Source organism: Lepisosteus platostomus, chromosome 6 (genome assembly GCF_059453375.1).
Source record: "Lepisosteus platostomus isolate fLepPlt1 chromosome 6, fLepPlt1.hap1, whole genome shotgun sequence".
NCBI classification, from domain to species: Eukaryota; Metazoa; Chordata; class Actinopteri; order Semionotiformes; family Lepisosteidae; genus Lepisosteus; species Lepisosteus platostomus.
The window spans coordinates 64,618,103-64,643,825 of NC_142616.1; the positions used below are offsets into that span (position 1 = coordinate 64,618,103).

General features: G+C 39.6%; 1 protein-coding gene across 13 annotated transcripts in view; it reads right to left on the reverse strand.

Moving 5' to 3' along the window:
• Nucleotides 1-327: 327 nt before the first annotated feature.
• Nucleotides 328-25,723, reverse strand: part of LOC148662130 (serine/threonine-protein kinase WNK2-like) — a 48,718-nt gene continuing 23,322 nt past the window's right edge. The window contains exons 7-30 of one of the 13 annotated variants that reach the window (XM_088636916.1): nt 25,014-25,305; nt 23,591-23,706; nt 22,846-23,079; nt 21,096-21,251; nt 20,761-20,799; nt 19,836-20,027; nt 18,939-19,466; nt 18,111-18,362; nt 17,058-17,107; nt 16,587-16,749; nt 15,543-15,659; nt 15,030-15,200; nt 14,571-14,622; nt 14,224-14,343; nt 12,820-13,784; nt 11,739-11,781; nt 10,829-10,899; nt 8,880-9,574; nt 8,370-8,584; nt 7,814-7,924; nt 6,655-6,753; nt 4,579-4,623; nt 3,356-3,636; nt 328-2,968 (exon numbers count right to left, since the gene is read on the reverse strand). In XM_088636916.1, coding sequence (XP_088493042.1) covers nt 2,621-2,968; nt 3,356-3,636; nt 4,579-4,623; nt 6,655-6,753; nt 7,814-7,924; nt 8,370-8,584; nt 8,880-9,574; nt 10,829-10,899; nt 11,739-11,781; nt 12,820-13,784; nt 14,224-14,343; nt 14,571-14,622; nt 15,030-15,200; nt 15,543-15,659; nt 16,587-16,749; nt 17,058-17,107; nt 18,111-18,362; nt 18,939-19,466; nt 19,836-20,027; nt 20,761-20,799; nt 21,096-21,251; nt 22,846-23,079; nt 23,591-23,706; nt 25,014-25,305 — 5,355 coding nt within the window. In that variant the 3' untranslated portion in view covers nt 328-2,620. Of the gene's footprint in view, nt 2,969-3,355; nt 3,637-4,578; nt 4,624-6,654; nt 6,754-7,813; nt 8,042-8,369; nt 8,585-8,879; nt 9,575-10,828; nt 10,900-11,738; nt 11,782-12,819; nt 13,785-14,223; nt 14,344-14,570; nt 14,623-15,029; nt 15,201-15,542; nt 15,660-16,586; nt 16,750-17,057; nt 17,108-18,110; nt 18,363-18,938; nt 19,467-19,835; nt 20,028-20,760; nt 20,800-21,095; nt 21,252-22,845; nt 23,080-23,491; nt 23,707-25,013; nt 25,306-25,723 lie in introns of all 13 variants that reach the window. The other 12 variants (XM_088636915.1, XM_088636913.1, XM_088636919.1 and 9 more) reach the window with 12 other exon arrangements.

A 25,723-nucleotide genomic window follows, 5' to 3' on the forward strand; every position in this document is an offset into this window, starting at 1 on the left:
CAAATTTATGGAATAAAACGTACTAGAAGGTAAACTTGATTCTCTGCTTGAGTGCATCCTATTGTAGTGATATAGCCTAATTCAATGGCTGACTAAGTCACAATACTAAGAGGTCAAAGAAAAAGATCCTCCTGCTACTGTGGGGACATTGTTGAAATTCAAAAGAGTGGTTTGCCCTCTTTCAATACATTCTATATATATATAATAAAGTAAAAATGAAAAGGTGACTTTCCTCTCATTCGACTGGACGCAGAACACGGCATCTCCCCCATCAACCACAACAAAGCAAAAATAAAAAGGTAAAAACGGTACACAAGACAAACTTCGTCAAGCACAAAATATGTTTATTTCTTTCTTTAAACATTTACAATCTTTGTGAGTTAGTGCCACTGACGGGGTCAGTTCATGAAAGAGGACTAAACAGGCCATAGCAAACCTGACATCAAGTTGTAGTGCAAGCATCGATGTTTCTGAAAATAGGTTCTTGTGTCTGCTCATGAAGCGTACTGACATGAATATAAAGAAACCAAACGAGAACAGAAATCTCTTACTACTGAAAATTTGCCAAGGCAGAAGATTCTGCATAATATTCTATAAAAATCCAATTCAAACCGAATTGATGGAATAATACATATTAAAAGGGTAGGAACAAAAAAATAGATAACACTTATAATTACAGTAGAACTATACAATTCACAGCTTGGCAGAACAAGACATCACTGCCTTTCAGCACGTGGTATAAAATCATCACTGCATGAAAGAATAAGAAGTGTGCCTAAACATTTTACTTTCTACAGTGTTATTTTTAAACCTGTGCCAATATTTTTGTAGAGTATTTTTTCGATTCAATACACAAATCGTAAAAGCAAAAATATCGATTTCACATGTACAGTTCATTAACGATCTTGTGCCATTTTGTCTATAAAGTGAAACGGCTTTTATATCAGCAGAAAAAAAATGGTAGTGGTTTTGCCTCCAGTTTCCAACTCCATCAAGAACTATTTCAAAAGAGTGTTTAACGATTAGCCGATTCATTTACATCAGCTAATCACTTTAAAGAACATTAACAGAAAGATGTAGTACTGTACAAGGTTTTAAAATGAGAAAAAAAAATCATTCCTAAGATTCACATTAAGAGGACAAATGAATAAAATGTTTCAGGACAATTGGAAAGAAGAGGAAAAAAAAGCTTTGTCTTTATTGGTAAGAGCCCCAGAAAAATACCACAATTCACATTTGCTCTGACATAGTGATAACACTGTTTCACATTATAAATTTACAAAAAAAATATTACCAATGCTTTGATGAAGTTACATTGTGTAATTTTTGTTCAATACCAGTAGTTGGTATTTTGAATTAGCTTCCTCCTGACCTTTTGTACATGAAGTCATGCAAATGTGTTATTGGGTTTGCAGCCAGACAATGTGTCCTTCACCTTGCATTCTTCGCTAATTGAGGAACTACACAAATGGAAGTCAAACTAGCAGCATTGAAAAATTTAATGTACATAACCAAAGCTAAATAACTTATACAGTTAACTACTGTGTTCAAAAACTAGTGATTGCACTGCTCCCAAAATAATAAATAGTGATGAAGAAACAAAAGTAGTGCCCTAAAGTAATAGCTGTAAATGCATTTATTTTATGCAACTGCTCAGTTTTCAAATTCTAAACTTAAAGAGTGGAAACAAGCTCCAGATATCCATTTTTTTTTACTAAGGCTTAACAAAAGGCCACTATAATATCTGAACATTAATGCAACATTCAGTAGATTCAACAAAAGCGCAAATAACTTTTATTAAAAAGAAAAAAAGCATTCAAAACATTGCAGATATCTGGAACTGAGCTTTTAAATTGTGCCCGCAAAATTTGATCCCATGAATAAGGAACACTGTTAATAAAAAAAAAGCTAGAATTTATAACTATCTTCAAATCATTTCTGACTGTACATTTGTTAAGTACAACATGCAGGATGTTGCACCAACCTAGCAGGTGAAAGTGTATGTTCTGAAATCTTATAACCACATATCCCTGCGGGGAAATCAAAAGGCAAGTCTGCTGTTTCAGGTGGAGACAGCAACTGAAATGTTAAAAAAAAAAGTGTTGTTTGTTCCCCCACATCGAAATAAACACATCTACAGCATTTATAGTGCAGTGTTGAGAGGGCATTTAAATGTAAACAACCAATTATTTCTAAAGAATGCCAAAAAAAGTTAAAAAAGAAATCTTTCAAACATTTACATACCTCTTTCCAGCAGAAACTGAAAAGCATGATTCAAGGCACTATACTCTTGCAGGGTAATTAACTTTAAGAATAAGTTCAAGTTCTTCAAAACATCTATACATTTTTTTTTCCAGTTGCTAGTGTTTTAACATACAAGCATATAATTAATAAAGTGTCTTAATAATAGTTGAGAAGCTACAATTGCCCAAAACAAACTACCGTTTAATCTTTGTGAAAATGTTTCACAGTGATTGCATGATGCAATGTATGGCTATGTGCTCAATCAGCCCTACATCAGTTGCCAGCAGAACCATATCCAACAGCACAAGTGTTATCTATAAGCAAGTACACTCCGGAGTAAAGCTTTTGAAACAATGGACCATGACAGAAAGTGAAGCTAAGTAGTCCTCATGTTGGGGCTCGGCGGGCTCAAAATGGGGTTTTGTAGTGGCACAGGAAAGACTTGCAAACCAGAATTGCCAATGGAAGGAAATGCTACCACCCCTGGGGCACCTAGTACTCCAACTTGACCCACTGGCCCAGCTATCCCGGGCCACTGTATTCCATACATGGATGCTGGCATCACTCCTCCAAACTGGCAGGCTGGCATTAAATAGTTAGGCTTTATCCCTGCAATTGTATTGCCATTCAAGGCTGGTTGAATTCCAGGTGCCAGGGCAGCCGTCATGGGGCACGAAAGGGGGATCTGGTACTTCATTGTCCCAGGTACACTTGGATATTTCACCTGTCGGAGAGAAGGACACGGATTTTAAATATTTAACAGTTATGAAATATTATACCCATTAAATCGTTAAGAATGTAGTTTTACTGCAGCCTGCGATTTTCCCAATAAAATTACACTCTACAGCCATGCACATCACTTTTCAAAGGATTTCCATTGCAAACTACCTACATGTATGACTCGTATGATTTCCAAATAGATTCCCGTGAATTAAAAGACACATACCACTAAGCAGCAGAGAAAATATTAACACGATGACATTCTCTTATCAATCCCTGAAAAAACGTACTCATACAGAAATTACATTAAGTAGGGGGTGCTGGTCAATTTTAATGTTACATAGGTTTATTGCTAAACCTCGGCTAACAATGCCCTCTCTTCTCCCTTCACCTCATTCAGTATAGCTGGCTTGGGTTTCGGATCCATGTCGTGCCACTGTCTCTTCTGCTTGATCTGGTTGAGGGAGGGCTTTGCGTGGGCAGCCGCGATGGTCTCCTTGGTCCAGTCATCCACAAGCTTGTGCAGGTCGTCTGTGAAAGTGCCCTTCTTGTTGTTGCTGTTGTTGGCCTGAGCCTGCGCCAGGCCGGCGAGCTGCTGCGGAGGGGCTGTTGGCACGGCCTGCGGCTGTGGATTCTGCGCCCCCGCAGCTGCGCTGCCGCCGTTAGACGACCCTGGAAGACAGGCGCCTCTTAGAATTCTGCACTTCGCTTATACCTCCCTGAACCACTTCGCTGCTTGGTTTAACCCCTTGGATCAACAGAACTACAGCTAAGTCTGAAAGCGCACTTAACAGGGAGGTTAACCAAAACCGAACCAAGGGCGCAGAAACGTTACTAGGAGCAATTCAACTTCAATAACTTTACAAAACCTGAAACCATGACGTGGTCCTCTGGAGATTTTAAACTCCCAATGCTAAGAAAAACACTAGTTGGTAGGCAAGGCTCTTTTAAATTGTAAATAAGGGCTAAATGCAATAATCTGTCAAGCTAAACCACATTTGGACTAGAATAAGACTCTGTGGGGGTAGAGATTCTCCTTAGAATATACGTATACTGTATATCAATTGGTGGATCTGCCAACACTATATGACACAGGCTGAGAAAACAATCAAAGAGGTAATGCTAGTGCTATACATGATAAAGGCAACAGAAAACGCCAGTATTATTCAACAGAAATTTTAGGCATTATATCTAGTTCATTTATTCATTAATTAAAACACTCTTTTGAACCTCCAACACTTCACTTAACACATTTGGAAAACATTTTGGTTTCAGACTTTCCTACAAAGAAACCAGCAGCGAAGTGGTCTTCCATTCCAGCCCCGGTTCATTGAAATGATTAACACCAATAAAATGTCAAACTAATTAATGCTGATACAAAATAAAAAGTCAAACATCGCTACTCCAGGACGTTTACTTGTAAAGCAGTCAACGGGTCATGCACTAAAACCAAAACCGAAAAAGTACCCCCCACTTATGACACGTATGAAACGCAGCCTGTGGTCAAGTACATTTCACAGGAACTGCTTCAATAACTGCCATGATTCTGGTGCAAAGCAAAATGTGTGCTCATGCCACGTGGAAAAAGACCAAGAAAGAAAATGGGATAGTTACTACTACTGCGCTCTTTGCCTAGACATAGTCGTTTCAGGGTAGACCCTACAAGGTAAAACAATACAAGACAAAGACAGTTAGGCCTTAACAGACTGAACACAACAGATCTGGAGGACAAGCTGTTTCAAAGCAATACAAAGCCATTATTAAGTGTAAAGAGGAAAAGGGGGGAAAAGGGTGTTTTAGTCAGTGATTTAGATGGCAAAAGCTGGACCTGCTACTTGTGCATTCATTCCAAAAATAAAATTCTGACAGACATCCTAGAACAAAAGGAGAGGTCTGTGCCCTTCATATGTGGTAGGAATTTTGAAACCATGAAAATCCACATTCCGAAGCTGTAGCTCCATAAAGATATATTGCTCCGAAAGTCCACAGGCAAAAAAAAAAAGGATGAAAATCTCATTTTCAAAAAAAAACTTCAGTTAAATTACAGAATATAAAAGAATACAACAATTTAATTTAAAAATGTGTTAAATGTCTACATAAGAAAAAAAGTGCACTAAAAACAGCCACAGATTTCTAAAATGCAAAAAAGGAAAGAAACTAACTACAACAGTTAACTATGGGGTAGAAAGTACTGTATCTTTAATAGCTAGGGAAACTGGCAATTTCTTCCTCCCCTTCTGAAAACCCCTTTCAAGACTACTGTAATGCTTTCAATTTCAACAATAACTTCTAATATTTGACAATTTCAGTGTTATACACAATTGTAACATTGACAAAACTATATATTTTTAGTGTTTGGATTAATGTGTCTCTTTATATAGTATTCCAGAAAATAAGGAGACTGTCAGATGACACAAATAGCATTTTTCCACTGACCACAGAATAACAAAAGCTTCCAAAAGAATTGTGCCATAATCGGTCTTTGTTTTTAATTAAGCAGCAAATGCATTATTCAGACTGATTTGTAAAATAATGAAATTCTAACTTCAATTCAATAAATCATGATCATCAATATTCAAGCAAAAAAAAACTGCAGCTCAAAGGGAACAAACCTCCACTATGGTACCTTATCGGACCAATATATCTTTACATGTTCACAATGGGTTTGCCTGTAAATCATTAATGGTCTGCGAGCTTAGTCAAAGCACACAAAGGCAAACTGACAGATAGTCAGGTATAGCAAAAGAGGAACAGTATTCCTAAGAATTTCCAAAACAAAATGCAATTCTCAATTTTCAATACAATTGACCTTCAAGAGCATGATCTATACTAGTGTGCTCATATCTACTTAATTATACTAACAATGAAGTTCTATGTGTTTATTGAGGATGCCATTTTGGATAACAAAAAAAACTGACTAGTGCTCCAGCCAGATCACTTTTCACAGAATTTGTATATTAAAAGAAAGAATGGTCACCTTGGCATAAGAAGGGGGCAGGATCCCTTAAAGCTCACATAAAAAAGATTAAAAAGTAAAACAAACTCTATGGAAATGCTCCATTAAGCCATAAATAATAAAGAAATAAAAAAATACTAGCTGGAGCACTTCTGTATCAGCATTTTCATCATGCAAGTAAGGCAACAAATTAAACAGTAGAATTAAATAGAATAATATTTTAAATACAGCCCTTTTATAGAGATGTTATTCCCAGTGACCTCCTAGTATTGTATCAGCTTGTTACATGCATGTCTTCATTGTCCAAACATGTGTGAAAGAGACCATTCTTCAATGGAAGGCCTGGATTCTTCCCTTTTTTGACACAAGGGCTGCAGATCTGCACATTTGCCACATTGCAACTCAAAGTATTACTCGAACATAAAGTACACAAAATACAAAGGCTTTGGTACACTCAGGATCAAATTCCATGTCAAACGCCTGTTTAGAGAAGATGAGCTCTTCCACATATGCTTTTGGTATCCAGTTGCGAGCCAAAAGCAGTGCACGAAAGCATTTGTATGGCAAATGAAAGAATAAGTGAGCTTCAAAATAAGAAAATGAGAAGGTTAAAACAAAAAGCTGGCTGTGGGGAAAAAATAATAATCAGGCAGCCTGCCCAAATATAAAACTGGAAAAAACTGAAGAGGAAAAAGGAATGGAATGAGGTAAAGTACAAAAGAACAAATACAAACAGATGGACAAAGACACAGGTCCACTGAGGAATCTGGTACGAGGTTTGCTACTAGATTTATAGGTCACTCTCTCAGACGTTTGGTGGTAAACCGTCCAGCCTGCAAATGAATATAGAGGGAAGAAAAAACAAAAACACTTGTGAAGTACAAAACAGCTCTCATCAGAGTCCCTAAACCATTATTAGGCTTTTAATAACCCACAGAATTTTATTAACACAGCCAAGAAAATGTCAGTCAGGTAGCTGATTGCATGCAGGAAGGTGCATTAAGGATGCATAAGGGCACACTGTACATGTTAGAATGAGTGAGCAACATGTATGATACTGGGGTAACATCCCTTTCTACTTTTAATACTGACGGATAGCATCAAAACCCAAAAACCAATAAAATACAATTTTCCCCTGACTCTGCAGAACACAGGCTCTTCATTAACATTTTTTGCCACATTATAAATACCCATAACTAATGTGCTGTGTATATATATATATTACACTTTAAAAGCTGCAATTTGATTTGTTCAAGGTATGTTTTCTAAATGCACATTTCACAGAATTTCATGTTTCATTACCATTATGTATTTTCACATAAACAATGTCAAACTGCCAAAAACGTACAACACAGGAGTGCTTCAAAACACAACTGATCAACTGTCTTTTAGAGCAGCATTTCTTGCAATGTGCTGTTCCATTTACTCATCTAAAATCCTGCATGCATTTTTCTCAGAATCTATCCCTCTAAAGGGATACACTACAGAACTGAAGTTTTTTTACGTTACCTTTGAGGATGAATTATAAAAAGACTAATTTAGAATAAACTCAACTGCACATCTTTTAAAAAAAACACTGAACAAAAATATGTCAGGCCCAGTATTTCATTGTGGGCAACCTACCTATGAATTTACTCTTGAATGCCCACAAAGAAAAGAAGGAACTTTTAACATTTGTTCCTTTCATTCTGTAATATAATGTAATGTCACCACTGAAAATAGGATTACAGCGACAACAGTAAAAATATTCAATGTCAAATCTATTTGATTCTTGTGTCATGTGACACATCTGTAAAGCCAAAGGTAATTGGACCACAGATTTCAGGACAGGGATTACAAAACAGCTCACTGTATTCCATTCTGCTCTGTTCTAAAGTGCAGGGAGACAATCACCTTGACCAAGGCCACTGTGCGGCCCTGTCCCTTCACTGAGGAAGCCACAGTAGATGTTGTCGGAGGACAGCGACCCCTTGACTGAGCAGGGCTGCTGTGTCTGAACAGGTTCTGCTGCGGGAATAACAGATGCTGAGGGAGGCAGAGTGCTTGCCGTGGAAAAGGCAGTGCTGTGTGCCAGACTGGACTCTTTAGCCGAAGAGGCAGGCGGATTCATAGCAGGCTCACCTTCAGAAAAGAAAGATGAGTGCTTTTGATCCTTGAAAGTACTGCATATACGTATATCTGCATACATACTGTATAGTGTAAGGTTTGCATTCTTCTCCACCGTAACAGAAACAAGACCGCAATCATTGATATTGAGATTGAAGTTGCATATGCACATTAATTTAGTTCAAAAAAAGCTTTCAATGGAAGGTTTAGAAAAACTTAATTATTCAATAATCAATAATCAATCAATAATTCAAATGATTGTTATTTTCATTGAAAGTAACATGAATCTGAATGTTTAACGCAATCGTTCTAGAAATCCGACATGTTTTGGTTTCATACTCACTCGTGTTATTCGTAGCACTTTTCAGCTGTTGAACCAGTGGGTTAAGCAGTTTCCCAGCCTTCAGCTTGCTCTTGCTGGCTTTGCGTCTTCGGCCAGTAGGTGGCGCAGCATGGAGGAAACCCACAGCTGGGGGCAAAGGTTTTCCAAGCTTTTTATAAAGGAGCTCAATCTCCCCCCTCTGAAGAGCTTGCAGTTCCGAGATCTCCTTCATGTGCCTAGAGAGACACACAAAATATACTTAAAATGCATCACATTATTCCATCTGAATACGCTCCTTGGTGAAAATTGGTAAAAAGTGTTTTAAAGCATTTTAAATACAGGATCCCCCTTTTATGGTAAAAATAGGCTTTTCTAATCACAACAAATAAACAAACTGATGAAAATCTCAGTTGGATGTATCCCTAACTTGTTTACCCTTTACTTCAAATTATATAAAAAAATGCGTGTGCACCAAGCAAAAAACAATTTACAACTGAAAAATAAGCCACAAATAGCTGCTCTTAAACATACTTGTCTCTCAGCTTCTGCAGCTCCTTTTTTATATCAGCATCTTCAAATTCGGAGTCATTATCACTGCTAATGTAGGAGGAGTGGGAGTGGAAGGATGAGATGTTTATTGTCGGGACGTTTGTACCCTGTCTACTTGGAGAGTCAGAACTCTGGATACTACTGCTTTTCCCAGTTCTTCTCAGGAAAGCCACAGCTTTCTTCATTAAGTCACCACCAGAGTTGTCACCTAGACTTGCAGGCTGAGTGGTGGGTATCTTAGATGGAGTACTCTCCTCTCCAGAGTCTGAAGAAAGGTGGTTGTGGATGGTCACATCAACAGGGACTGCGGTCTGAGCTCGTGGGACGGACTTCTTCAGCTTGGGGCTTGAAGGAGGCACATCCTGGTAAAAGTCTGGTGGTGCTGAATACCTATTGCTGCGCATCTTCAAAGTGACCTCATCCTTGGTGCTAACCACAGAGAACCTGCCAATGGTCGTCACGGGGGAGACCTCATCGGACTTGATGTGGTTGTCTCTGCACCGCAGCTCTGCGAGATCTTCCTTTTCAAGAAGCGAATAAGTCTCCCCATTTGCCAGCACAGCCGCCTGGGAATTGTCAGCACCCTTGGCACTTGGAGGTATCGGGGACACACAAGTGCTTCTGCTCTTTCGGTTTCGTTCCAGTTTTTTCACAATGTCTGGAGGAGTAGGGATAATCTAAGAGAGAAAGAAATACTTTAAAATAAAAAAAACAGCTTTAGGAACACCACTGGTATGACTAACATTGGCAGACACTAAATACACACAAGTGGTTTCTACCCTTGGTCCTAGAGAACCCATTTGCGTGCAGGTTTTCATCAGTTTTAACCAACTGTTACTAGATCAGCTAGTTAGTTTACGCTTTGTTTACCAGATTCTGCACAAAAATACCCTAAAAGCATAATGTTTCAAACAACCTCTATATACAGAATTATGCAGTTTCTCCTCAACTTATTTACCCTTATTTCTGATGAAACTGCTATTAATAGGTGATCAGTTTATGATGAATGGAGACATGGACATGTTTTCAAACATTACCATAATGGGGTTTTCTCTGCAGAGACTTGCTTGGTTACATTTCAGGCAACAACATACCTGCATGAGGGGAGCTCTGCAGCTCAGAAACCAGTAAGGGCTGACTTGAAAATCAACTTTATGAGAGTTTAAAGCAAATTCTAAAAAAAAAAACACTCCTCGCACTGGTTCTGGTTATCTATTAGCCCGCAATCAAGAATATGTCAGGGACAAAAACCAGAAGACAGAGGGGTCCTACAGGACAAGGGTTCATAAGCACAGTTACACAAACTGCAGCAGGATAGTTTTAAAACAAAACCAAAAAAAGTTAAGCCCCAGATGTCAGTATGGCTAGAAATGAAAATCGACATAAAATGCTTTACTGCAGTTCAGATTACACTATCAAAGTTGAATTAAGGTTGTTAAGGCTGTCCTTAACAGAGGTGTGTTTATATCTGATTTGTTAATGTGCTTATTCATTTTATCCAGGGCCTCACAGGCTAACAGCTTTTCCTTGTTTAACATGTCGAGGATGGCTGTGGGTATGCAGTGCCACGTGATGCTGGCTTATAGCTTTTAATTACAAACCTCTTTTGAGTGGATTCCACATTTGACCGAAAGAATTTCAGCCACCGTGCTTCAGGGGGAAAGGGGGCAGGGTATGACAATATAAGCCCCATGGAAACCTTCCCTTCCTATTTTAGTTAAAGATGCTAGGTTTTTAGCTCTGTGTGTTTTCATATCTCAAATAAAGGGTAAATACCAAAAAGATTGCAGTTCAAACTGTATACATGAAAATGAGTTTCCCTCTTGCAGTGCAGTACTAGTGGAATCATGTACAACCAAAAACATTCAGCACAGGAATTTTCTAGCATTTGTCAGAAGAACGCTAGAGGCATTTCCATATAAACTTGTTACCTGGAATCGGCTGTTTCCAGAAATAGATTGTATGTTAGCTGCAGAGTCAGTCTGTTTCTTAATTCCACTTTCTAAAAAACAGAAGTACAAAGTTACAAAAAACTTACAGTATGTTCCTCTGTATCAACTGTGACGTGTAGAAAAGGGAAATTTTAACTAATGGATGAATCCCTGTAAAAAATGTAGGGTAGTAATTTAATTTCTATACTTCTCTACTTACTGTGTGCTGCATGAGCACCAACCAATTCCAATTTGCATTGGTGCAATTTGCTTTTCATACTGAACAGTTCTTCCTTTGCGTGAATAACTTGACCAACTCTGCACTCAGCAAGACCAATATCTGAATGCTAGCACACAAGTGGAGACCTTATGTAGTGAGGTCAATTTAAGGTCTCAAATTAAGGTGAATATCTGGTTATGTACAACCTGACTGCAGTTTTCCTTCATGTCCTTAGGAATCAATGTATCCATTTGAGCACATCTAAAATGGCCCATTGACAATGCTGAACACCCATACATTGCTGATAATGCTGTATAATGTCACAGAGACCCATGAGAGGCAATTAGGCTCCATCAGTGCCATCTGTGACTGCCATGGTTTTTTAGTCTAATACACTGCAAATGAAAACACCAATAAAATTGCAAAGTAGTTCACATGTTTATTACTTAGAGTTATGGAAGATAAAATCAGAGTGTGCTAAATTAAATTTATTTAATAGAGAAAAATATACCGTATGAAAATTCAAGCCACCTGAATAGGTGATTGAGACTTATTTCTTTAAACAGCTGAGCTGAAATCTGAAGGGAGTTTTCAGGTCAATATTACAATTAATTTAAATGTACCACATTTGTTTTTTAAACAATACATTGGGTTTAACTGTACATTTTGCAATTCCTAAGGTCAACCTACCTTCGCTCTCTACTGGAGATTTCATTTCATTTTTTTCTAATACCTGAGAATTTGAGAGGGAAACATATTATAAGATATGTCATATTTCAAAACTACTTTTTTACAGTCAAAACTGTCACATAAGACAGCTCAGTACAGATAAGGAAATTTAAATGCAGTTTCAGTGTTCACTTATAACAAAACTGAAAGAAAAGTCAAAGTATATTTGCACTGTACTGTAAATAATTAACATTTACTTTTTGGTTTTTACCATTTTTATTTAGGAACCAAAGAGTAGTCATGCTGTAATAAATACATTCTCCATATGCATGTTTGAGTAATTTGTGCCTGGGACAGTAATACATTGGAATATGACATTGAGATATAAAAGACCTTGCCTCCAACTCACTGGCTGGATGCACAATTAAATGCAATTAGTGCAATCAATAAGTTTCCATCATTAGTTCAAGGGTGAGATCAGTTTTGGTAGATGACCTAAGCTTGATTTTGTCTGGACATCTGCGATACAGCCAAAAATAGAACTGTTGGTGTGAAATACATTACTTTTAAAAGCACTGACAGAGCACAAACACCTTGAAGCAAAAAGTATTGAATGGGCTGATCAAATGTTAGTATTGTAGATCCTTAGTTAACCTGATGAACATTCCAATCCTGGATGGGTTTCACTGTCTAAGTGCATGTCAGATGATCAAATAATTCTGACTGCTTGCATTTGTATAGCACTATTTGATACCAAAGTTGAAGGGACTCACTTCATCCACCACTAAAGCACAAGGACCAGGCTCACTTATGAAATTAAGTGATATTAATAAAGTCATGGCAAGGTGTTTTACATTTTTGCAGCCAACACATTGATCTGAGGAGACCAAATAAACCAAAACCAGTTTAAATGTGAAAAGCACTTTTACATGCCTAATTTTACAACCAGCGCAGCACCTGACTTTCAAAACATGGATATGGAAAAACTATCAAAAGAAGATGGGCAGCACTTGAGAGACACACCTGACAAGCAATATATCACATCACAATTTTCTATTCTGCCCTGTTACTGCTATAACACAATTTAAAAAGAGAGACTTACAGTCTGATCCTCAAATCCAGACCATGCAGACACTCGGCTGGGAACAGCACAGCTTACAGGCTCACTGGGTGGGACCCCATTCCCCATGAGGCTGGACGTGCAAGTTTCAGTTCCAACCACTGCGTTTTCAATAATGGGCGGAGAGTGAATATACTCAGTGCAAGATCCAGGAGTTTCAGATGTCCCACTGGCCGGGTACATAGGGACATACTCTTGATACAATAAATTGCGCAGCTTTTCATCTAGCGACTTGATCGTGTTGTCAACAAATTCAACTCGACGAGGGCCTTCACCATCGGATTCCACCAGGTAAGCTTGCTGGGTGGATGACGGGCCAGGTGTTGAGATTTGCTGCTGCAAATAATGTTGGGGAGCTTGAGCTGGGCTCTGGGGTTGAGAGGGCGATTTTGCCATTGAGGACTGCATGGAGGTTGCAAAAGGCTGCTGCAGTACCACAGGCTGCTGGGGTTTTTCAGCCTGGCTGGTTGGAAGGTCTGAAATATGGCTGGTGTCCCTTGCCGACAGGGGCGGAGATGGCACCGCTTGAACAGCTGTCATATCTAAAGAGAGAGGTGGCACGATGGGACAACAGGGGATATCTGCAACAACGGAGGCAGCACATGCAATTTCAGTCACTTGCTGGACTGTATGAATGGGTGACATGGTGCTGGGCTGACCACTGAAAGGTTCATCATTTGAAAGGGAGCTCCGAATTTCACGTGGAAGTCCCTCAGCAGTAGTCAGCTGCGTCTGCTGAATTTCAAGCTCCCTTGCATCGCTCTTTAGGTCATTAATTTGGGTACCTTTGGATACTACTGAAGCAGACAAGGGAAGAACTGCTCGATCTGCAGCGCCTGTAGTGAAAGGTGGGGGTGTGCTGTTGTGACCATCCCAGACCTCAGTGGAACCCTGAGCTGCCACTGTGGACAGTGGCACTGCTGTGGTATTGATCTGGGCTTCTGGCTCTAGAAGCAGGAAAAAAAAAAATTGTTGGCAAACTCTGCTGAACATCCCGCATATCTGAGAGCATCACATTCCAACTCATCTTTCTGCAAGTGCAAAAGAAGCAGGAGTGATCTATAATAACACACAATGCACGTCCTTCATAGAAGCACAGTACTCGCCTGATGGTGCCGTTACATAACTGCCCTCTTCGCTGTCCTATTTGTCCACACAGATGCACACCCTCACATAATTCCTCTGACCTACAGGCCAAATTAAGCCTTACAAAACAACTTTACAACTATGTTTTCTTCCCATATACATATGACCTTCAACAAATATGAAAGCCCTTTAACATATTTATCATTAAAAAGCTGAAGGCTAGAATCTGTTCTAATGGGTTTTCTCTTCTTAATAAAGCTAGCACTTTTTGTAGGCTTTATTCTCTGGCAGCAATTTTACCTTGAGAAGCAGCAGGCTGTGCTGCTGATGTCAGTACTGCTGACGACTTCTCCTTTTCCTCAGTTGTGGGAGTTTCAGCAACTGGGCAAATAATAAACCACCTCTTGCCAGTATGAAGTACTGTTAAAGATGAGAAAAGTCAATGAAGATGCATCAAATGATAAAGAATAAACATGATTAGAAAAAGATCAGGCAGTCCAGAAAAACAAGTAAGCCGTATTACTCATCAATTTGATCTTAACATCTCACTGCAGTGGCCTTTTCCTAATTTCTTTTAGAATTAAGGGTTGTATGCACCATCACACAACAAAAAGGCAACCAAGAGCAAGTAAATATACAGTAGTTACCATTCTGCTGATAAACTGGCTGGTTGGTACGAGGCTGCTGTGCTGTTGCATTCTAAAAAAACCAGAAATGCGTCACTAATGATCCTAGTTTGTAAAGATAAGATTTCTAATCAAATGACAGAAATTGGTTGTCATTTCAGTAATTAAAAAAAACTCAAGCAGAGAAAAGTACATTACAGAAAAGATCTTTAGATTAAACTGTCAAAGCACTGAGCATAACTGAAATAAAGAGCATCCAAGTTAACCAAGAAAAGAAGGGGTCCTCTTGACTGATCATATAAAAATGTTCTTTGGAGGAAAGGACTCCATTTTGAGCATAGTCTCCCCATTGCTGCATTGAAAACTCTGCAGTATATAGTGATATCTCTGCCACAAATACATACAAGGGTCATCAAAGCAACCAAGGGAGATGCATCATGTTTTTGGACCTTAAGGCTACACATTGAACTCTTTTCCCACCTCTCCCAGCTCTAGTCCTGATACATGGCCCTGCTGGGGGCTTGTTCCCTGGTCAGAGCTTCGCTCTCCTTCTGTATCTTCGCTCAGCATATCCTCTGCTTTATCAATGATATCTTTCAGCTGCTCAATGAAGATCTCCTTCTCCGCATGCAAGATGAAATCATTTTCCACCTTTAAAAAGAGAAAAGGCAAAGCACATACTTCAATGTGTAAAAACACCAGATGGGAACATCTCAGGAGAAGGCTGCAAGCCCTAAGATTTTTTTCCAACTGTACCATGGTTAAAAAAAAGTTTAATTGGATTTCAAAATACACAGTTTCAGGCGAGGTCCTTATGCCAATTTTAAAATCCATCCACATCACAACCTATCTATCTGGTAACAGATTGAAAACCCTATACACAATAGAATCTCAATTTCAAAATAATAAGGAAATTACCATTAGAATGATTTTTTTTAAAAAAAACTGAGAACATTAGAAATCAATCTGCTTTCTGGCACCTGTAAAACCTACCATGTAGGTTGCAATTTCCTCAGGAGCATCCCCATCTAAATCAAACTTGAACGTCACCATTTTGTGATTGTGCGTCTCCAGCTGGCATTCAACCATCTTATCTCCTGTATTACAGACCTGTTGGAAGATGAATATAACTGGTTTCATTAATAATAAAAAGGAAGGGGAAATGGAAAGGTCAATGAATACATTTTAACATAAGGCTATTTTTTTTAAAGAGCTGGAATTTACTTCAAAGTTACTTTTCTTTGGATATACACATTTTGTGTTCTCTCAAAATGTGACTAAAAACCTTCCAAAAAATAATTTCTTTAAAAAAGCTGTCACATACTGAAAGATTAAGGTTCCTGACATTATTCTGCTTTTCTGAAATCTAGCTGCCTTTAGAAGAGTTTATTATTGTTACCTGAAGATATGGACTACATTCACCCAAAAGTCACTTGTTCATTCCCAATGCATAGTTAAGATTACTGTTCTGTTTTTATCTACTAAATTTATGCATCACTGCTTCAAGTGGAATGGGTCATTTTCCTTCTTTTCGTTAAAATGCTGACAGACCTAAAGATTGTTTGAATCTTCTGCCACTCTACTGCTATGGTTTTGGAAATAATGGAAAAATATCCAACTTGAAGTGCATTTACAGTAACTTCAGCCATGGAAACTTATACAGTACAGTCTCTCATGAAAATGCTAACCTAAGATTGGCGCCCTTACTTATAGCTTATTACTTGATGATGAACAGACACAGGTGGAAATGACAAGGTATTAGACACCCCCATGGAGTCATTGTTTTCCCTTCTGTTTCAGTCCAATACGTCATACTTCAGCTCGCACACCTGAATAAGAGCAGTCCCGACTCTTGCTGATCAGTACAGGGTTCACAATAATTACGACTGTCATCCAACTTGGCAAGAGGCTAAAGCACATTTTCATTGGAAAAAATGCCTCACAATAGAGAGCAGATATAAGTCAGCATGTGACGTAAAACTCAACTGGAGCAAAAGCTAGACGGCCCAGGAACAGAAATGAACAAGCAACACTCACGTTCAGAATGGTCAGTTTGGGCTTGCTCATCTTCTCCTGCCGTGAGCGTGTTCGTGTCGACCTCCTGTGATGCTTCCTCGACTTGCCTTCCTGCTTCCCGCTGCTCTGGGCTCCTTCACAGCCATCGCTCATCTCTTTGCCCGAAGTGGCGTCCGAATTCACACTACTCAGAACAAGGGCCAACAAGCATATTTACAACCTTTTCTTCTTAAAATGATAGTTGGAAAATTTCACTCGAGCTGAATCCAACAGTTATCCGCAATCTCTGAAATACTCCATGGCTGACCTTTCAGAGTCAGTACAATACATGTACTTTGGTTACTGATGGCAAAAAGGTTATATGTTAACTCTACTCCTTCAAAAAGGAAGTTTGAATTCAATATTTTGCAAGTAAAAAAAAAATTAAGAGGCAAGTAAAAGCTTGATCACAGTATCAGAAGTAGAAAACTAAAAGCTCCTGTCAGCACCTACCTATCATAGCAATAACTCTGCAGAGGCACCTGTTTGTCTGGTGTAGATTCCTGAAAATATTGCAAAACAAAAAATGGGCATTGACCAAAAATGACAGAAATGGCTTGTAGACAAGCTTTAGATAAAACAAATTACAAATAGTAAATAGTTAAAGACTCGGGATAGTCTTTTTCTATATTATTCACCACTTACAGAACTTTCTCTATACGTCAACCATCATATTGTACTAAACCGCACAATAAAAGACTTCTATATTAAAATGCTGAAAAATAAAAAGCAGCATGCCGAGATAGTTCACATACAACACTGCCCTGAAACACAAATGGTTTCTCTGAACATGGTACCGTTTCCTTATCACAAGGGAAGGGAACCATTACCAAAGAGAGAAAGAAAAAGGTCTGGGTGGCAGTGATACCAACAACATAATATTTTTAAAAACTTTCTAGAATATTATATATTCTCCAAAGAACATCTGTCTATCTTACACGTCTCTGAATGTTTTCAATCTCTGCTGCCTAATTTACAATAGGTGGAGTCAACATACAGCATCTTTACAGTTAGGAGCCATTTTCCTCAAGTGCACCTTGTGGCATGGAACATGCTCTCATACGACTTACGCTCGAGTTACATGCGCTCATTAGTCAGGCGCATGTAGCTGTGCTAATGATAGGGTAATGATTTCCACTGCACACTTCAACATAAGAGACACTCAACTTTGTGAACACAAACTTATGGTAATCATACTCATGTGTTAGCAGTATCTTTTGTATATGTTTGCTAAATCCCTTTTAATTAGGCCATACATCTAAAAAGACGGTTTAGATTCCTGCCAAACTAGATAAGGTGAGAAAAAAATGCAATGTAGCAAACTCACTTTATTTTACGAACCCCCACAGTATTGATCATCTGCTAAATGGTTTAAGGTTACACATTTTACTTTCAGGTGTTTAATTAAAAAGAAAAGCATCTAAGCAGAGGATTGGGGAAAAAATAAATTAAAAAAGGCAATGCATGGCAGAATCATGGCCATAAAACACCAGATAACACCTGTACCTCTTTACAAACATCTGCTACAGGTCCACGGTCTCTGCTTTGCTGGGACACTGTAGAGGCATCTGCTGCCTGAGTGCTAATGGGATGCAGTGCTTGCTCTAGGCCAGCTGTTGTAGGTCCCATTTCTAGCAAGATCTTCATAGGTGGAGACAGGACAGGGGCCTGGGCAGACTGGACTGGTGCTGGAACTTGGGCTTCAACCTGTAAGCTGGAATCTAAGGGATAGTTTGATGGGATTTGTCCAATATTTATCTGAAATGGAGAAGGAAAAAAAAAAACTTAACACATATTCTGATAAATCGTCACACAAGTGTGAAAGGTTGTTGTAATTGGGGGATTGAGAAAAATAGCATTTGTGGAAAACAATATATTAATTTAAGGCATATTAATTTTATAAAAGCAAGTTAAATATGAAAATGCTTTCTTTGACTAAACAGGCAATATGGGGTATAATATGTGATTTTAAAAATGATAAAGACCAAAATGACAAGTTCTGCACTTCACTGCTGGGAAACTCCCTCAGTGAACATAGTTATTACTCCAAGTCTTAAATTTAATGAAGAAATGCCCCATGCATGAAACAGCTTACAATATAGACAACATTGATTTTAAAGATTTGTCCTTAAATTACCAATATCCACTGCTGGCTCTCTTTTTGTGTCTGTTCAAAATGGTAATAAAGACATTTATTCTTCACTGACCGTGTCATGCACATGGTATATACAGAAAATCAGAAAACATGTTGAGTCTTGAAAATGAAATTATGGACTTCATTTGCCATTCTTCAAATATTTAAAATATTTGCATAGCAACCCCTTCTATATTTACCTGGCCAGAAGGCTCAGAAACAAGTAGAGCAGGCTCAGGCAGTGGGTTTAAGCTGGGCTGAAGCACCTGCTGGCTCAAAGGAAGCTGCTGAGAAACACTCTGTGCTATATGAGTAGCCTGCACAGGAGGGACTTCTGGGTTAACAATCTGCTGCAGAGCAGGAGGATAAACCTGCTGCTGGGCGATCTGGGCTATCGGCTGCTGAGCTTGCAAAACTGAAATGCCAGAGACAGCCATGGCAAGCAAGTGCATGGGAGCTGGCCCTCTTTGGCATTGCAAGGCGACAGATCCGGGGGCCTGAGCTGGGATCCCAGGCTGCATGGTGGGAGCTATCTGAGTGGCAGGAAGGGAGACAGTGGCGTTCGCTGAAGGGGCTGCTATTGTTTGTCCTGGAGAGAAGTAAGAGGTGGGCACAGGGGGGGCGCTGGTGCTGGGGAAGCCAGAGTGAGAAGGAAGAGAAGGAGGAGGGAAAGATTCACATCCAGCAAGAGGAGTTGCTGTTGGAATAACAGGAAACTGCTGAGGGAACTGGAAAAGGCAAAAAAAAAAAAAGAGTAAAGAGATGATGAAATATGTAGACAAGAAGGGCACAAAACTTTTGAAAGCAGAAAATGTTGTAAATATCCATTTCAAAGCCTGGTTCCACACAAGTTAAAAGGGAGATTTTCTTAAATGCCTAATGCATTCTTAAATAAATGAGCTCCCACATCCAGAATAAAGCTGCTGTAAAACCATAAACACGACTTTCATTATTTTGCTCAGAAAGCAAAGACAGAGCCTCTTAAAAGCATTAAGGTTCTCTAATCCCGAGGACTAAAAAAACTCAGTGTATAGCCCCGCTACGAGAAAGTACTTAACTGAGGACCACGGAGCGTGAGAGGATGGGAGAAGAGTTACCTGCGTGGGAGGGATATGAACATACTGGGGAAGCGGTGCTGTGGAGATCTGTAGAGGTTTGAGTGGGGGCGGCGAGTGGGTCGGTTGACTCTGATCCTGGGACTGCTGTGCTTGGAACTGGTGGACATGCTGTAAGACCGGCTGGCTGGGACACACAGGCTGCATGTCGGGACCCTGTGCCGGCGTGAATGGCTGGGGAGAAGAAAGACACTGGTCACACGTGGGTGTCTAATTAAAAGGCTGGCTTATACATCTGAGTTTTCCTCCCACCAGAAGTCTTTTATGCATCATATCCTGCACTTGACATGTCCTCTCAAGTTCGTTTTTTTTAATGGAAATCGCTCTTATGATGCCACCAAAAAATCACCCGGGGGGGAAAACAAAAATGTAAATGTGGTTGAAACTGAGCTTAGATTACAGTCACAAGCGGACTTGTGATTGATCTTCCACAAATGGCAGAACACGTTTGGATCAGCATTTCCAGGGCTCTCAATGTTCCCCGTCTTTAATCTTACAAAGACATCTGCGAGGGACGCACCTCATCAGCAGAGCTTGTAACAGGTCAAATGATTAAGCTGGGTGGGGATGCTGGGGACATGTACAGTAAGTACCACATACTCACTCTGGTTTTAGAGTCATGTGCAATGCTAATTTCATATCCCCAAATCCTTCCTAACAAAATGCTTTAAGAATTTTTTTTGAACATTATAAATGTGTATTTATAATGGCAAAAAGCCAAGTTAATGCAAGACTCTTTTTCTACAGATTCTTCACAGATCGCACTGTTATTCTCCCTTCACCCAATTCATAACAAGCGTTGCTTTAAGGAAACAGTCTGAAATGACCAAATACCAAAATATTAGTAACTGAAAGAACCAGTTATTTAACAACACGGTTAAATTGAATCAGAGGAACAAAAATCTACCTGAGACTGGAATGTTGCGGTGTAGAAATAGCTTTGGAACTAAGAGAAATGAAAACAGAGGGTAAGAAGACTAAAAATAAAAAAAGCAAAAAGTCAGCACAAATGTGCACAGAGACTACTTCCATACCACTCACAGTTGAACAATACGGTGAACATCTGACACAAAGATTAATGCCATGCCCTCAGACAACATAGCACGAGGACACACTGTAATTCTTTCATTACACAAGTCGATAGATTATGGGAAGTGGGATCATGTGTTTGTCAAATGGGAAGATTTGTGTAATCGATAGGTTTGCCATCTGTGTTTGAGTGCAAGCTATGCACTGCCTCACCTGCTGGACTTGAGGAGTGGAGGCTGCTTGGCTCTGTGGGACAGTGGGCCCTGCAGCTGACTGGACAACTGCGAATGTCTGTGTTGGCTGCTGGTATGATTGGTGACCCTGTTGTGGGAGGACAGCAGCTGTGCTCTGAGCCACAGATAGACCAGGCTGAAAGATAATAGTGGAACAAGAATGTTCATTCTGCTTCTTCCTGATTTTAGAGGAGTTCAGACTACAGGTGAACAAACAAAACTGTACCAGAGACATCTGCTTGGAATTACCTGATGATCAAGTTCGCACATTGCTTTCAATCTTAAACTTAACAGAAAGGCAAAAAAAAAAAAAACCCTGTCAATTGACAAGATTTGTGAGGGATTTTGAGAAATGAAACTTAACTTTTTTTTAAATGCCTTATAAAACATTTCAGGAAATAAGTAAATGCACATAAAATATACCTGTCATTTGGTATCTAAAATATTTAAATGTGTGTTTAATCTAAATATTAACAGGTACCAGGAATAATACAGAATCAATACAAAAAAATTCTAATTTTTTAACAGTAGAAAGTGTTATGAAAAAATATATTACTCAATATTATACTGTAATGCACCAAGGGTCTCGAGGGGCAGCTGGTAATATTGAATTGCCTCTTTTAAGTCAGGATCAGTGTAAGGAAGGGTTTAGGGGAAAAAGGCCATTCCCATTACTGTGAAAGACAAGGAGACACTCAAGACACGTTAAGGGCAGGTTTGCAAGATTTAAAGGAATAAGAAACAGGAAAAATATAAGAGAAGTTCCAGTCCGTAAAAACAAGGATCTCTTTTAAGGGTCACTGTACACAAGGAAGGCATTTTCATGAAAAACTGTGTTGCCATTTGGCAAAAGCAGGGGAGGAGCAAAAGGAGTTCAATGCAATTAGCCCATATGTAAGTACTCTACAGGCACTTCGCCCACTGGGACAACAGGTGAGAGCTAAGCACATACCAAGCTTCTTTATCTGACCTACCATAATACTGAGTCTGTTTTCAATGGCTTGGGTGCCCCTGCTGTTCTGGGCAGCTGGAGGCATTGGTTTGGCCTTTTCACTTAGTCTGGTTTTCCCACAGATGCCTTTATCTTGCGGCTTTGTAGCTGCATGCACAACAGCCTCTCCATGGCTACCAGAAGGCCGATATGATCCCCATTCAGGAAGCTTGGGGGCTTTCAGAAAAGCGGAGCTAGTCTTTCGGTTAATTATGTGATGTAAAGATTCGTGCAACAAAGAAAGGTCTGAAACATCTGGGTTGCTCCTGCTGCTGGCTGACAGACAGGGCTGTGTGCCTGAGCACGCCGTCATTTTACTGCAGAAGCAAGGTGGAAGCAGAGTGTGTACAGGATGTTTGAAATCCGTTCTAGACTTCAGGAGGTGTGCCAAGCAGGCTTGACAATAAGGAGGTTTAGACCTTAACTGAATGGGACACTGGAAGTGATCTAATTCTGAACGCCTTTGCTCCACTGTTTCCCCAGTAGTTCTATTTCGGGAACCACTTCCCCCAGCTGGGGTAGAACAAGCTGCGAAGGAATCTGCAAGCACGGAGGCTGCTGATGAAGATGCCACAGCAGAATCACTGTGCCGGCGAAAATCCACATACTTTGAGGCAAGGTGCTGCACAAAAATCGGACTGAAAAGAGAAAGGTGATCTTTTGGAGCAGCCACATCTGCAGGATTTTTGTTCGAGAGTTCACATGCACACTTCTGAGATGCCTTCCGAGTGGACCGCACCTGCAACCCTTTCCGACAACCACAAGGCTCAGACTTCACATCGGACGCTCTTAAAAAGGGGTGCAGGCAGCTGCTCTTGGGAGCTTCGATTAAAGAGGTGCTTCCACGTCTAAGTGTCGGGTTCAGTCCTAGCCTGTTTGGGCAATGTGAACAGGACGCTTGGTCGTCAGAACAATCGGAGGAAACATCTGACATAACAGGCTCCGTGATTATGGTGGGGGCACTAGAATTTTTCTGTATCAAGCAGCATTGAACAAGAAAAACAAATTTAGTTACTGTTAGGACAAACATCTTTACCCTTTACATTTAAAAATAAATATTAATGCTTGCAGTGAAATTAACTAAAACAAAGTACCAAATTTTTTTTTAAAAACAACCTGGCGCAACCATGATAAATCTCACCAAAGAGCTCAAATTGTAATGACCGATGTGTAAAGTAACATGTTGAAGATAACACTTTTTGTTTTCAGAATCATTTTTTAACAAGGCCATGTTTGTCACAGCACATCACATACACTACTGTATGCAGCAGGAGATGTTATTGTTTGGTTTCTGGAAGATCTGAAAGTGGCCAGGGTGTGACATTAGGCTGTGTAATGTGTTGTGACAGTCTTAAGCACTGCTTCAAGTGCCGTTCTTTACTCACTGCTGAAGGCTGGGGACAGGGCCCCAGCTGCGGCTGGTGTTGGTGTTGGTGCAGGCTAGGGGGAGGGGCCGACACATCATTAATCGGGGGGCTACAGACCTGCTGGCCAGCTGAGGAGATGGGGTCAAGAAGAGTCTGGTAGATCACGCTCTGCTGACTGCTGTGAGAGTCAGAATACACTGTGGAGCCCAGGCCACTGTCAAAGGTGCCATCAGCTGGGAGCACAGGAGGTGAATGTTAGGAAGAAAAAAAAGAACATTAAAGAATAGGCATAACAGTATATTCTTCATGTTAACTGCATTATACCTAGAAAGATTTTTCATGGATTAACCTGAGATTTGTTTAAGGCCAGTTCAAACGTTTCAATCCTTTTAACGTGTACAAATACAAGTACATAATCATTACAGACAAGCATGATCTATACAGTCATACCTGAAAAAAATCATAGAATAATTAAAAAATGCAAACTAAACAGAATACAATATTACATCAATTTCAGGGAGTATGTAACTCTATCCACAAACAGGATTGTCAAGTTATTACATCTTTCAGTCTGAGAATGTTTCCAAGTCTCTGTCAAAGCACTGAACTTGATACTCCCATCACATAAGGAACCTTGTGCTGCTTCTTTAATCATGAACCTGGAACAGTGCTTCCCACAGCCCCTCACACTTGCCTCATTTGACAAACGGGGAAATGTATTACTCTAAAGACTGCATGGAAGCCAAGCCACTAGAGACTCACACAGCTTTTAAACGCATTAGCATGCAAACAGCGTCTGGCAGAGATATGTTAGGCTGATGTGATAAAGCCTTGCGTGAATACATTATGTGCAGCTTGTGGGCCGCGAGGTAAAAATACAGTGCTGATGCAAGCTCAACCTGAGGAATCAAATCCTTCAGCAACCTTTGAAAAGGACTATGAAGTCACAGAATTATGACTCATATGATAATTACCTATAGCTATTTTCACTGGGCTTCAAAGGATCAGCACACTTTAAAAAGGCAGATAAAGGGGTTTGGTGTCAAAGGATTTATTCCAAGTTAAAATTTTGCAGGCACATAAAATGTGCACAGCTAATATCTATGTAAAAGATGTAATAAAAATGTTTAGAAATAAAGAAATAACGTTTATGTTTATATTTTTCTAAAGATTTCAAAGTAACCAGATAGTATACTTTCACTACAAGAACAAGCATTATTAAAAGTATTTATAGCCAAGACTGAACCATTATAAACCCTGCCTTGCTTAGCAATTCCAATGACATTAACCATCACATAAAAATGATCCATTACTAACACGATCCCTTCATTGGTAGCAGAGGGGGCTGGTGACACTTTCATCCACATGCTTTTTTTTTTTCTTTGTTCCATATTTAGAGGGTGAAAGCAACCGGCATATTTGAAGATGAAGACGTGGTGTCCTAATGGAGGCCAATTAAAGACGCTTAGGCCCTCCTGGAGCAGTTATTTTTATGCCTTTGTGACATCAGACGTATTGCTATTCAGCGGCACTTTCTTACATGTTACAGATGTGGCGCTGGCAGGCAAGTTGCAATGGCGTGCGTGTTGGTCGGACTCGGGTTCCTCTGGTTCCAAGAGGACGGGCTGGCCAGCACACGGTAACCCTCTGGCCGGGATCTGCGATTGCACTAGCTGACTCCTCTGGCTCTCTGCACACTCGCGGTCGCTCTGCTCCTCACTCTCCGTCACTGGGATAGTCCTTTCCCTTTTCCACTTGATCAGCGACACTCTGTCCCTTATCGACTTTCCAACAATCTTAGCATCGCTTTCATGAAAGAAACCCGTTTCAACCTGTAATAAAAATAAGAGTCTATTAGTTAAATGCTGTTTTGTAAACAGACTATCAAGTATCTAAAGACATAAAATAGAAAATTAAAAACAAGGGCACTCAATCATCGTTTCAAGCTTTCTAAAGCAAATTTTAAGGGCACACATGGGACTAGCCTAATTAGGAGAATAAGGATAACTATCCTACAATGACACAGCAAAAAATCTTTGGCCATCTCCACCTTGCCTATGGTACTGAATATATGCTTTTGCTGTTAAAAATCTGCAGACCTTCCTACTTCATGGAAATAATTACAGTTCGAGATCGGCTTTGTGTCTATTGAAAAAGTTTTCATCCTTGTTTTCCTAGTCAATCTGCAAAAAAAAAAAGTCTGCAGAAAAATTCTACAAGTAACAAAAAGCAAAATCAAATCCTTAGAAA